The sequence below is a fragment of the Epargyreus clarus genome, unplaced genomic scaffold (genome assembly GCF_041222505.1).
Source record: "Epargyreus clarus isolate Ecla_fem2 unplaced genomic scaffold, WU_Ecla_fem_2.2 ptg000006l, whole genome shotgun sequence".
Lineage (NCBI taxonomy): Eukaryota > Metazoa > Arthropoda > Insecta > Lepidoptera > Hesperiidae > Epargyreus > Epargyreus clarus.
Genome location: NW_027332214.1, coordinates 5,045,224 through 5,056,819, shown reverse-complemented (window position 1 = coordinate 5,056,819; position 11,596 = coordinate 5,045,224). Strand labels below are relative to the sequence as shown.

The 11,596-nt window shown below is 34.0% G+C and overlaps 2 protein-coding genes across 2 annotated transcripts; one reads left to right on the top strand and one right to left on the bottom strand.

The window, feature by feature from the left end:
- The first annotated feature begins 1,368 nt into the window (after positions 1–1,368).
- On the top strand, positions 1,369–4,497 carry LOC140742771 (lipopolysaccharide-induced tumor necrosis factor-alpha factor homolog). Its single transcript, XM_073073766.1, has 2 exons — positions 1,369–2,023; positions 2,541–4,497. Exons 1-2 carry the CDS (start codon positions 1,611–1,613, stop codon positions 2,653–2,655), a joined length of 528 nt encoding a protein of 175 aa, XP_072929867.1. The 5' UTR covers positions 1,369–1,610; the 3' UTR covers positions 2,656–4,497.
- Positions 4,498–6,008: 1,511 nt separating this feature from the next.
- On the bottom strand, positions 6,009–6,603 carry Nxt1 (NTF2-related export protein 1). The gene has a single exon (XM_073073767.1). The coding sequence runs from the start codon at positions 6,479–6,481 to the stop codon at positions 6,068–6,070; it is 414 nt and encodes a 137-aa protein (XP_072929868.1). The 5' UTR covers positions 6,482–6,603; the 3' UTR covers positions 6,009–6,067.
- Between the last annotated feature and the right edge of the window lie 4,993 nt (positions 6,604–11,596).

Below are 11,596 nucleotides of genomic sequence, written 5' to 3'. Positions count from 1 at the left end.
TTATTTAACAAATTGAATACCTCCAGATAAGAGTGGGCTATTGTCGTACGTGCGTGCGGAAGTTATCCACAATAAATGTATAGTTTGTCAAGCATTGTGTAACTTTCTACAGATTTTGTCCAGATTTTAATATCATTTTTTGAAATATGTAAACACCTATGTACATACAGGATGTTTATGTTTACCCACAAGGTAAACAAGTAGTAAATGAACTCTTTTCACATTTTAGGAATAATACCTTTCATGAAGATAAGTTTAACTATCTACTTATATTTCCTCTCCTAATTCTGGAAGCGTTCTTCCGTAGGTACGCTTAGTGCCGGGTCAAATGAAGCCTTATTCGCGGCCCGACAACGTCAGCTGCTGCGCTCTTGTTAACGCCAGCCACATCTTGAAAGGGAGGAGTCCCTCCGAGTGTTATCCCCCAGAAGATAAGCGTACAGAACGCACACACGACATATCGAACCCTATAGAATCACGGGACTTGGAAATGGTGCTTTCAGTGCAAACCGCTCTCCGGCATTCTATGCGTCTGCGACGAAGCGACTGGGAGCATGCGTCATCGTCAATTCTCCATGGATCTCTCTCTTACGCGAATATCACTGTTTCACACAAAAAGCGCACCGTCTGCTAAGAGCATTTCATTCCGACCGTGGTGCAAATCACGATCGAGACCTTAGTCGCACTTAGCACCACTTAGTACCATTCTATATTAAGTTATGTCAGGTTCCATGTTATTGTGCATTTCAACTGATTATGGTTTTATCCAAGCTAAATTTAGTGAGTGACACGGGGTTATGTGGAATTTTTGCCGCAATAAACCCCCCTGTGTCCGTCCTCGGCGCTACCTAGAGAACTCCGAGATCTCCAAAGTAACGCTACCGGAGACCTTCCTATATAGTATATAGGTTACTATACTCTTTGCGGAGATTTCTCAGCGCACAGCCCCGTCAGGCTCAACAGCGCCTCTAGTGGTCGTTTAGAAAATAAAATTTCTCGTAATATACGCTATACGGAGATCGAGCTCAAAGGTCCCCCTGATCGAGCTGTCCAAAGAGTATAATATCCTTTACTAGAGCGGATGATATACCTGTATGATTCAGTACTCAATTAAAAATGAAAACTCATATTAAGATGAACAAAGATAGTACAAAGATGAACGGCGCATCAAATATATTTTTCAGGTGGCATCGTTTCAGATAATGAATGAATATTTCTTTTATTATTTAGTAATTACCACACTCATAGGACTGCTTACGTGCATACATATACACAACCTTTTTATTTTTCCTTGTTACCACAGATAAATTGCAGGTCTAGTGTAAATTATTATTCATTATCTGTCATTTTGTTATCATTTTCTCAAGTGTTTATTCTGTGAATTAAGTCAGTGAATTCCCTATTCTATATGATATCATATCATAATAATTAGTCTGTGGCTCTGTGCCGTACGTAAGTCATTCATTTCAACATAAAGTTGATTGTATTTGTTTGTCACAGGAAAATTTCGATCCAAATACGTTTTGAGAATTTGTTGAAATTGTGGTGATTTACTTCAAGTTGTGAAATACGAAAACACTGACCGATTTTGTTATTTGTAGCGTGTTAAAATGGCTACTAATTATCAACCAAATATACCTAATGCTGGCCCCTCTGCACCTTCTGATGCTCAGGATCTACCACCTCCCTATTCTGCTGTAGTCGGAACTCCGCAATATGGATTCGTATCCCCAACGGGTGAGCCGTTCATGCCACCGCAAGGAGCTTACCAGCCACCGAAGAGTTTTACAGCGCCTGGAGTGTATCCTCATCCGACGATTGTGACGAGCGTGCAGCCCCAGGCTGGGGGCATCCCGCCGCCGCCGCCGGGCGTGCCCGTGGGTGTGGTGGTGCCCGTGGGCGTGGGCACAGAGCCCACCACGGTCACCTGCTACAGCTGCGGGAAAGTCGTCACCACCAAAGTCAAATATACCACAGCCTGGCACACTCATCTTGTTGCTGGATCCATTTGTGTTGTTGCGACGTAAGTGATCACTTACTATAGTTAACATGAGTAATATGTAATAAAGCTGCAGTAGAGCACAGTATTAGCTGGTCTGTTAACGTTTTAAGGTGTCTTAAGGCAGACATGAATATGTAATATTTTCTGCAGCTGCTTATAAAACATGAGTTGTTGAAAGTTGGTATAATCAACTCATTGTGCAAACTACACTGCCATTTTTGTCTTATAAATACAGTATCTTGTGTCTATTTGTATTCCAATTTGAATGGTGAGGTAAATAAAAGTAAGAGAAGTAATAGAAGTAAATACTTCAATTCTAATAAGGGTTGATTACAGATGATCATGGGCAGTAGTAATCTTTGAGACTGACTGTTATCACCATTAGTATCTATGAGTCTGCTCTTAGAAAGATAAGAATAAGATACTATGAAATTTTGTATTTCCTATCAGGCCAGTATCTGACAGGAAATAAAATATTTCAATATGTTTGCAATAAATCAATGGTATAATATATACATAATGTATTTTACATTTCCAGGGTTTGTTCGCTGTGTTGCCTGGGACTTATACCATACTGCTTTGACACTTTCAAAGATGCGGAGCACTACTGCCCCAACTGCAACACATTCATCGGCAAGAACAACAAGTGTTAAAACAAAAAGGATGACAAATATAGATCCAAAAGAATTTTGAATACAATGAAGTAATTTTCGAATTTGGTGCCATTGTTTTAAGTCTGTCTACTTAATTTTTTTTCATCACATGCGCAGTAACATTTGTTATGATAAATTATTAAATCCCGAGTGGAATGGAGCATGTGCATGAATAAGGTTTATTACCTATAAAGTGCTATTGAAAACCACACAGATTTTGGTGGATAGTAATAAACATAATAGGTCAAATGATAAACTTAATTAGTACAATTCAAAAACATTTAGTGATGAAATATAAGTAATATACTTCCCGAGATATGAGTGATGTTCTTTTTTAAGAATGACAAATGAACTCATCTCAAAAAGTACTTTACTTACAATATCTCTGCGCTAAATTTAGATGGTATTAACACTTAGATGGTATTAACTTTGTCTAATGCCACATGTTTTATCACTGGCCGCCAAAACAAGGTCTCTTAAAAATGGCAGACTTGTAAGTATACCAGGTCCCATTTGATGCCCTTTATGTTGTAAAATTCAGGAGTAACATGTGATATATGCAGGCAGCTACCAATTTATTACAGAGTTGTGATAATGTTATATAGGAGTTAGTTTCTAAAACATTTTATAAAACTTAAATTTGTTCTTATGTTAGTGTGTTATACTTATAATCATGAACTGTAATAAATGTTACGACATCCAATTTGACACCATATTCAAATGTAAAGACGTAATTTATATGTAGTATATTTCTTAAACATGATTGGTGAATGTGAAGTATTTAAAAGAAATTCATGAATTTTTTATTATATTTTGGTTATGTAACACATTCAACACAAAAAATTGTACATATACAATAATTGTAAACTTTTTGTCTGTATATTGACAATATTTTCTATAGATTTTTAGAGTTATCAGATAGACATGGGCTGTGGACAGATCAATCTGAAATTTCAGAAAATAAGTAATTCTAATTGGATACAGAGGCGGAGCCTCTAGTGGAAAACGAGCACAACATAATAAAACACATTATTTGAATATTCCAAAACACAGTAAATAGTTGAAAATAAATTAATGTCCATTAATGTTTTAAGCAGTTATTGTCCTAGTTGTGATATATTATAATATGATTTTGTACTTTTTAGTTATTTCAGATACATACTTGTCAGACATTTTTTATGATTTGTCTATTTATTATTTAGAATTTTTCGACTGAATATATATTTCTGTAGGTCCTTTACATAGATTAAGTAAACTATTTGTACTATAATGGTGTTGTTTAAATAATTTATTACTATTGCAAATTAAATACCTAATTTATTATAGACATTCATTGAGGGTATTGAATAAAAATTATAAATGTATTTTTGTAATCATAGATTAATAGTTTTTATATGCAGCTTCAAAATACACTTTATTTAGTTTGTGTTGCAGTTTTCTTGTTTCAAAATCTATTTTAGATGCCTTTAAAATTCACAGTTGATTCTATTCTTACCTTTATCTTAAATGTGCTTATAAATGTGAATCACATTGTTGTAAGGTTTCACAATCTGAACAAATTAATGGCTTAATGTATTAGGATGATAAGTACTTCCACTATTTATTAAAATCTCTTCTCTCTATAACTATGTAATAATATGTGTAGACAATATTCGTTTCTACAAAAATGTTTGCGAGAGCAGTTAGTATATTAATTATAATTCACTATCCTATAAATGAATTAATTAATATAAACCTTAAGATTTATCTGGTGGTGTATATTGGTAATGCTTTTTTATTTAATGTCTACACTTAAACATACTATTCCATTTATTTAAATAAAATGTATAATAAAACTTAAAACTTTGAGTTTTATTTATGTAAATACATAAAAAACAAATACAATTTAGTAGTGCTTTTAGAATTGATTCTTCATTATGGACGTATGCATCATAAAATGTGGCAAACAGCCCCAGACAGAAGGACCACACATATAACTCATACCTTGTTATTATCGTTTTCAATCATATATCTCACTATTTTATTATTTTGAGAGTACTCTTAAACTTAAACTTTAATAATACAAATGTAATGTTTTAGTATCATGAAATCACAGATACAATTATTACAGTCCCATGGTTAATATTATTCTGTTGTTGTGTTATTAGAAAGCAAATATGACAGCATTACTTATCTTTTATGTGATAAGATAACACTGGCAATGTATCTGATAACAGTCTCATTCAAAGAGGATAAGTAATCAATATATGATTCATATGAATTTGGAAGTTACAAAATATTAAAAATGGTTAATGGTGCAGTGAATACAACTGAAAGAGCAGAAGTCATTTTGGAGATGGAATCAGTAGTTCATAGAGAACCGCCACCACCATACTCACCACCGACCACCACGATGGAGAACAACCAACCAATTGTTTACCAGACTGTTATTGTTCAGCCTCAGCTGAAGAATAGACCGATAATGTTCAGTTGCCCAAATTGTCAAAAGCGAGAATTAACAAAGGTGAAATATGTGAACTCTCATGCAACACACATGTTATCTGGATTTATATGCGGATGTACAATGTAAGTGAATTTTACATCTCAAGTTATGATAGCAGACCTCCCTTTGTCACATTTACTAAGCTGAGTTCTAGTTGTAATGTCAGTAACTCTTAATAAGGGTGTGATAAAATTTTAATAACAATAACAATGTGAGAAACAAATACCTAAAATTATCTATTTCAGAAGATATTTTAAGTGTACCAAATGGCTGATAATTAGTACTTATTAGTTTTTTAATGGTAAAAGCAATTGATCATAATTAATGGGCCTCAATAGGACATTGAAATTTGTATGATTATGATCTATTTTATATATACCATAGCTGCAGATGTACTAATCATTGTTGATTAACAAACAATTGATTAACAGTATCACAACCACTTGTTATTAAAGATGTAATTAGTTATGGTTTCTTTTCAGCTGGTGTTTACTTTGCTGCTTCGCTGCCATACCATATTTGATACCGATATTCAAAAAAGCTGAGCACTACTGTGGTAATTGTGACACCTTTCTGGGAACTCATGCGAAATGTTAAATATGATAATTTTGTAATAAATTATGGTGTGACTCTTCAATACTTCTCGACTAGCATTTAAGGACTGTAACATTCAAATAAAATTTATTAATATATAATACTTTTTTATATGAATAGTGATTTGTCTCCTGTTATTATTGTCTCCATAGATCATATATCATATAACAGGGAAATCAAATAATTAATGTGATTTATAATATAAAAATATATTTGTAAATATTAACTACAGTGGACCTTGAGGATTGCATTATAATATTAATAAAATCAATAAAAATGATATATTATAAGTACTTTATTTATCTTAAAATATTATGTATACATATCCATATGGTGTTAACTATTGTAAGGAACTTGCAATCTAAAGCAATCCGATGCGATCTTCCATTTACCTTCAACGGCAACAATTAAGAAAGTCTGTTGGAATGGCTTCTTGGTATCTTCATTTTGATAGGTGACATCTCCACAGGCTTGGATCAGGTAGGTCAGTTTATTTGCCACCAGCGTATCTGTGATAGGCTGAGCATCTAAAGTCTTCAGCACATGATTACTTGCCGGCAAGTCCATGAGGAACTTCTGGATTTTGTCGTTGCCATTAACGCCATTACCGTTCCATACTAACAAGCCGGTATCGAGGTAAAGTTTAGACGTCAAATGCCTGCTGTTGTCCACTTGCTTGTAGAACACCCTGGTGAATTCCTCCGCCGTCTCGCAAGCATTGTCAATGTTTTTAACAGCAACTTCTGTCATTTTTAATCAGGAACAATTGTAACGTAGACGTTATTAATTAAACTGTTTACTGGTTATATTCTTTCATTAATTAATGAAAACACAAATCAAATCAGTAGGTAAACAAAAAGGGTATAGTGCTTAAATTTGTAAAATATATCAACAAGCAAATTCAATTTATTCAATCAAGTGTTGACCGTCAGCTGTCAAAAGTGTCAAACTCAGACCATAGAGCACAGAACACCGATACAGTGTCTACAGAGTACATTTTAACATGTATATAATAATACTCTATGGTACATTTGAATATACGTCAGATTGTCAGAGGATGTTATTGTTTGAGGGTTGTCCAAATAATCGATTTGTATCAAGGATGTCAAAAAACAATCGATTATTTTCATGTTAAAAAATCATTTTTAACGAACAAATTATTTTATAAAAACCGATTATTTGGGGGCAGCAGGGGCGCTTCCCGGGTCCGGGAAGCATAGATATTTGTAAAAACTTGTAAAATAAGATAGGATTATTTAAAATATTTATTTAATTATAAATATAATATTCTTAGACTAGAGGCCCATTCAACTTATGTTGGTGAACTTAGCATAGCATTTGCCAGCAGAGCACTAAAAAATGAGAGTTCTATTCGCATGCACATGAGTTCTATAGTTCCTGATAGTTTTCAGGAATAGTTCTGGCGATTTCACGGAGATAAAGCAGAATAAAATAATGCTCTGCTAACTTCACACAGCAGAGCATTTTCTACAAAATTGAAAAAAAAACTATTGATTAGTGTAATTAGCTAATATCTGGAGTTCCTAATAGTTTTCAGTGATAGTTCTCGCGAAATAAACTTAAAAAATAATTTATAGATAAAATAAATAGACAAAAATTTAACCAAAAAAAACATATGCAAAAAGGTTATTTAAAAGTGGAAACTCGTCGATTTTGCAAAGCCTAGTAATAAAATGATACATTTGTACAATAACTGACCCAGGAACTCAGACTAAAGTGCCAGCACAGCATACCAGAATAGTACAAATCGGAAAGATTTTCGACAAAACTTTTTTTAATATTATTTTCACGTAACCAGGGGGAAGGAACTCAGCGGTTTTACATAGGCTAGTAATATGACTACAATTTAAAAATATAACCAATCCTAGAACTCACACTAAAGTGCGAGCAGAGCATACTAGAATAACAAAAATCGGATGGAGTTTCGACAAATATTTTTTTTCAATCATGTCCACGTAACCAGATGGGGGAACTCATCGGTTTAATATAGACTAGTAACATAGCTACAATTTAAAAATATAACCAATCCCAGAACTCACACTAAAGTGCCAGCAGAGCATACTAGAATAACAAAAATCGGATGGATTTTCGACAAATATTTTTTTTAAATCATGTCCACGTAACCAGATGGCGGGAACTCATCGGTTTTATGTAGAATAGTAACATAGCTACAATTTAAAAATATAACCAATCCCAGAACTCGCACTAAAGTGCCAGCAGAGCTTGCTAGAATAACAAAAATCAGATGGATTTTCGACAAATATTTTTTTTCAATCATGTCCACGTAACCAGATGGCGTGAACTCATCGGTTTTATGTAGACTAGTAACATAGCTACAATTTAAAAATACAACCAATCCCAGAACTTACACTAAAGTGCCAGCAGAGCATACTAGAATAACAAAAATCAGATGGATTTTCGACAAATATTTTTATTTCAATCATGTCCACGTAACCAGATGGCGGGAACTCATCGGTTTTATGTAGACTAGTAACATAACTACAATTTAAAAATACAACCAATCCCAGAACTCACACTAAAGTGCCAGCAGAGCATACTAGAATAACAAAAATCGGATGGATTTTCGACAAATATTTTTTTTAATCATGTCCACGTAACCAGATGGCGGGAACTCATCGGTTTTATGTAGACTAGTAACATAGCTACAATTTAAAAATACAAACAATCCCAGAACTCACACTAAAGTGCCAGCAGAGCATACTAGAATAACAAAAATCGGATGGAATTTCGACAAATATATTTTTTTCAATCATGTCCTGGTAACCAGATGGCAAGAACTCATCGGTTTTATGTAGACTAGTAACATAGCTACAATTTAAAAATACAACCAATCCCAGAACTCACACTAAAGTGCCAGCAGAGCATACTAGAATAGCAAAAATCGGATGGATTTTCGACAATTTTTTTTTCAATCATGTCCACGTAACCAGATGGCGGGATCTCATCGGTTTTATGTAGACTAGTAACATAGCTACAATTTAAAAATATAACCAATCCCAGAACTCACACTAAAGTGCCAGCAGAGCATACTAGAATAACAAAAATCGGATGGATTTTCGACAAATATTTTTTTTCAATCATGTGCACGTAACCAGATGGCGGGAACTCATAGGTTTTATGTAGACTAGTAACATAGCTACAATTTAAAAATATAACTAACCCAAGAACTCACACTAAAGTGCCAGCAGAGCATACTAGAATAGCAAAAATCGGATGGATTTTCGACAAATATTTTTTTTCAATCATGTCCACGTAACCAGATGGCGGGAACTCATCGGTATTATGTAGACTAGTAACATAGCTACAATTAAAAAATACAACCAATTCCAGAACTCTCACTAAAGTGCCAGCAGAGCATGCTAGAATAACAAAAATCAGATGGATTTTCGACAAATATTTCTTTTCAATCATGTCCACGTAACCAGATGGCGGGAACTCAACGGTTTTATGTAGACTAGGAACATAGCTACAATTTAAAAATATAACTAATCCCAGAACTCACACTAAAGTGCCAGCAGAGCATACTAGAATAGCAAAAATCGGATGGATTTTCGACAACTTTTTTTTTTCAATCATGTCCACGTAACCAGATGGCAGGAACTCATCGGTTTTATGTAGACTAGTAACATAGCTACAATTTAAAAATACAACCAATCCCAGAACTCACACTAAAGTGCCAGCAGAGCATACTAGAATAACAAAAATCGGATGGATTTTCGACAAATATTTTTTTTCAATCATGTCCACGTAACCAGATGGCAGGAACTCATCGGTTTTATGTTGACTAATAACATAGCTACAATTTAAAAATACAACCAATCCCAGAACTCACACTAAAGTGCCAGCAGAGCATCCATCCGATTTTTGCTATTCTAGTATGCTCTTCTGGCACTTTAGTGTGAGTTCTGGTATTGGTTATATTTTTAAATTGTAGTTATGTTACTAGTCTACATAAAACCGATGAGTTCCCGTTATCTGGTTACGTGAACATGTTTGAAAAAATATATTTGTCGAAAATCCATCCAATTTTTGTTATTCTAGTATGCTCTGCTGGCACTTTAGTGTGAGTTCTGGGATTGGTTATATTTTTAAATTGTAGCTATGTTACTAGTCTACATAAAACCGATGAGTTTCCGCCATCTGGTTACGTGGACATGATTGAAAAAAAAATATTTGTCGAAAATCCATCCGATTTTTGCTATTCTAGTATGCTCTGCTGGCACTTTAGTGTGAGTTCTGGGATTGATTATATTTTTAAATTGTAGTTATGTTACTAGTCCACATAAAACCGATGAGTTTCCGTTATCTGGTTACGTGAACATGTTTGAAAAAATATATTTGTCGAAAATCCATCCAATTTTTGTTATTCTAGTATGCTCTGCTGGCACTTTAGTGTGAGTTCTGGGATTGGTTTTATTTTTAAATTGTAGTTATGTTACTAGTCTACATAAAACCGATGAGTTCTTGCCATCTGGTTACGTGGACATGATTGAAAAAAAAATATTTGCCGAAAATCCATCCGATTTTTGCTATTCTAGTATGCTCTGCTGGCACTTTAGTGTGAGTTCTGGGATTAGTTATATTTTTAAATTGTAGTTATGTTACTAGTCCATATAAAACCGATGAGTTTCCGTTATCTGGTTACGTGAACATGTTTGAAAAAATATATTTGTCGAAAATCCATCCAATTTTTGTTATTCTAGTATGCTCTGCTGGCACTTTAGTGTGAGTTCTGGGATTGGTTGTATTCTTAAATTGTAGCTATGTTACTAGTCTACATAAAACCGATGAGTTCTTGCCATCTGGTTACCAGGACATGATTGAAAAAAAATATTTGTCGAAATTCCATCCGATTTTTGCTATTCTAGTATGCTCTGCTGGCACTTTAGTGTGAGTTCTGGGATTGGTTATATTTTTAAATATTAACTATGATACTAGTCTACACAAAACCGATGAGTTCCCGCCATCTGGTTACGTGGACATGATTGTAAAAATATATTTGTCGAAAATCCATCCAATTTTTGTTATTCTAGTATGCTCTGCTGGCACTTTAGTGTGAGTTCTGGGATTGGTTGTATTCTTAAATTGTAGCTATGTTACTAGTCTACATAAAACCGATGAGTTCTTGCCATCTGGTTACCAGGACATGATTGAAAAAAAATATTTGTCGAAATTCCATCCGATTTTTGCTATTCTAGTATGCTCTGCTGGCACTTTAGTGTGAGTTCTGGGATTGGTTATATTTTTAAATATTAACTATGATACTAGTCTACACAAAACCGATGAGTTCCCGCCATCTGGTTACGTGGACATGATTGTAAAAATATATTTGTCGAAAATCCATCCAATTTTTGTTATTCTAGTATGCTCTGCTGGCACTTTAGTGTGAGTTCTGGGATTGGTTATATTTTTAAATTGTAGCTATGTTACTAGTCTATATAAAACCGATGAGTTCCCGTTATCTGGTTACGTGGAAATAATTTAAAAAAAATATTTGTCGAAACTCCATCCGATTTTTGTTATTCTAGTATGCTCTGCTGGCACTTTAGTGTGAGTTCTAGGATTGGTTATATTTTTAAATTGTAGTCATATTACTAGCCTATGTAAAACCGCTGAGTTCCTTCCCCCTGGTTACGTGAAAATAATATTAAAAAAAGTTTTGTCGAAAATCTTTCCGATTTGTACTATTCTAGTATGCTGTGCTGGCACTTTAGTGTGAGTTCCTGGGTCAGTTATTGTTCAAATGTATCATTTTATTACTAGGCTTTGCAAAATCGACGAGTTTCCACTTTTAAATAACCTTTTTGCATTTTTTTTTTTTTG

What these genes read in the sequence shown, in the direction of transcription:
- LOC140742771 (XM_073073766.1), top strand. Translation starts at nt 1,611, where the DNA reads ATGGCTACTAATTATCAACCAAATATACCTAATGCTGGCCCCTCTGCA. An exon ending in TCCATTTGTGTTGTTGCGAC is followed by an intron (nt 2,024 to 2,540) that starts GTAAGTGATCAC and finishes TTACATTTCCAG; the next exon opens with GGTTTGTTCGCTGTGTTGCC.
- Nxt1 (XM_073073767.1), bottom strand. Translation starts at nt 6,481, where the DNA reads ATGACAGAAGTTGCTGTTAAAAACATTGACAATGCTTGCGAGACGGCG.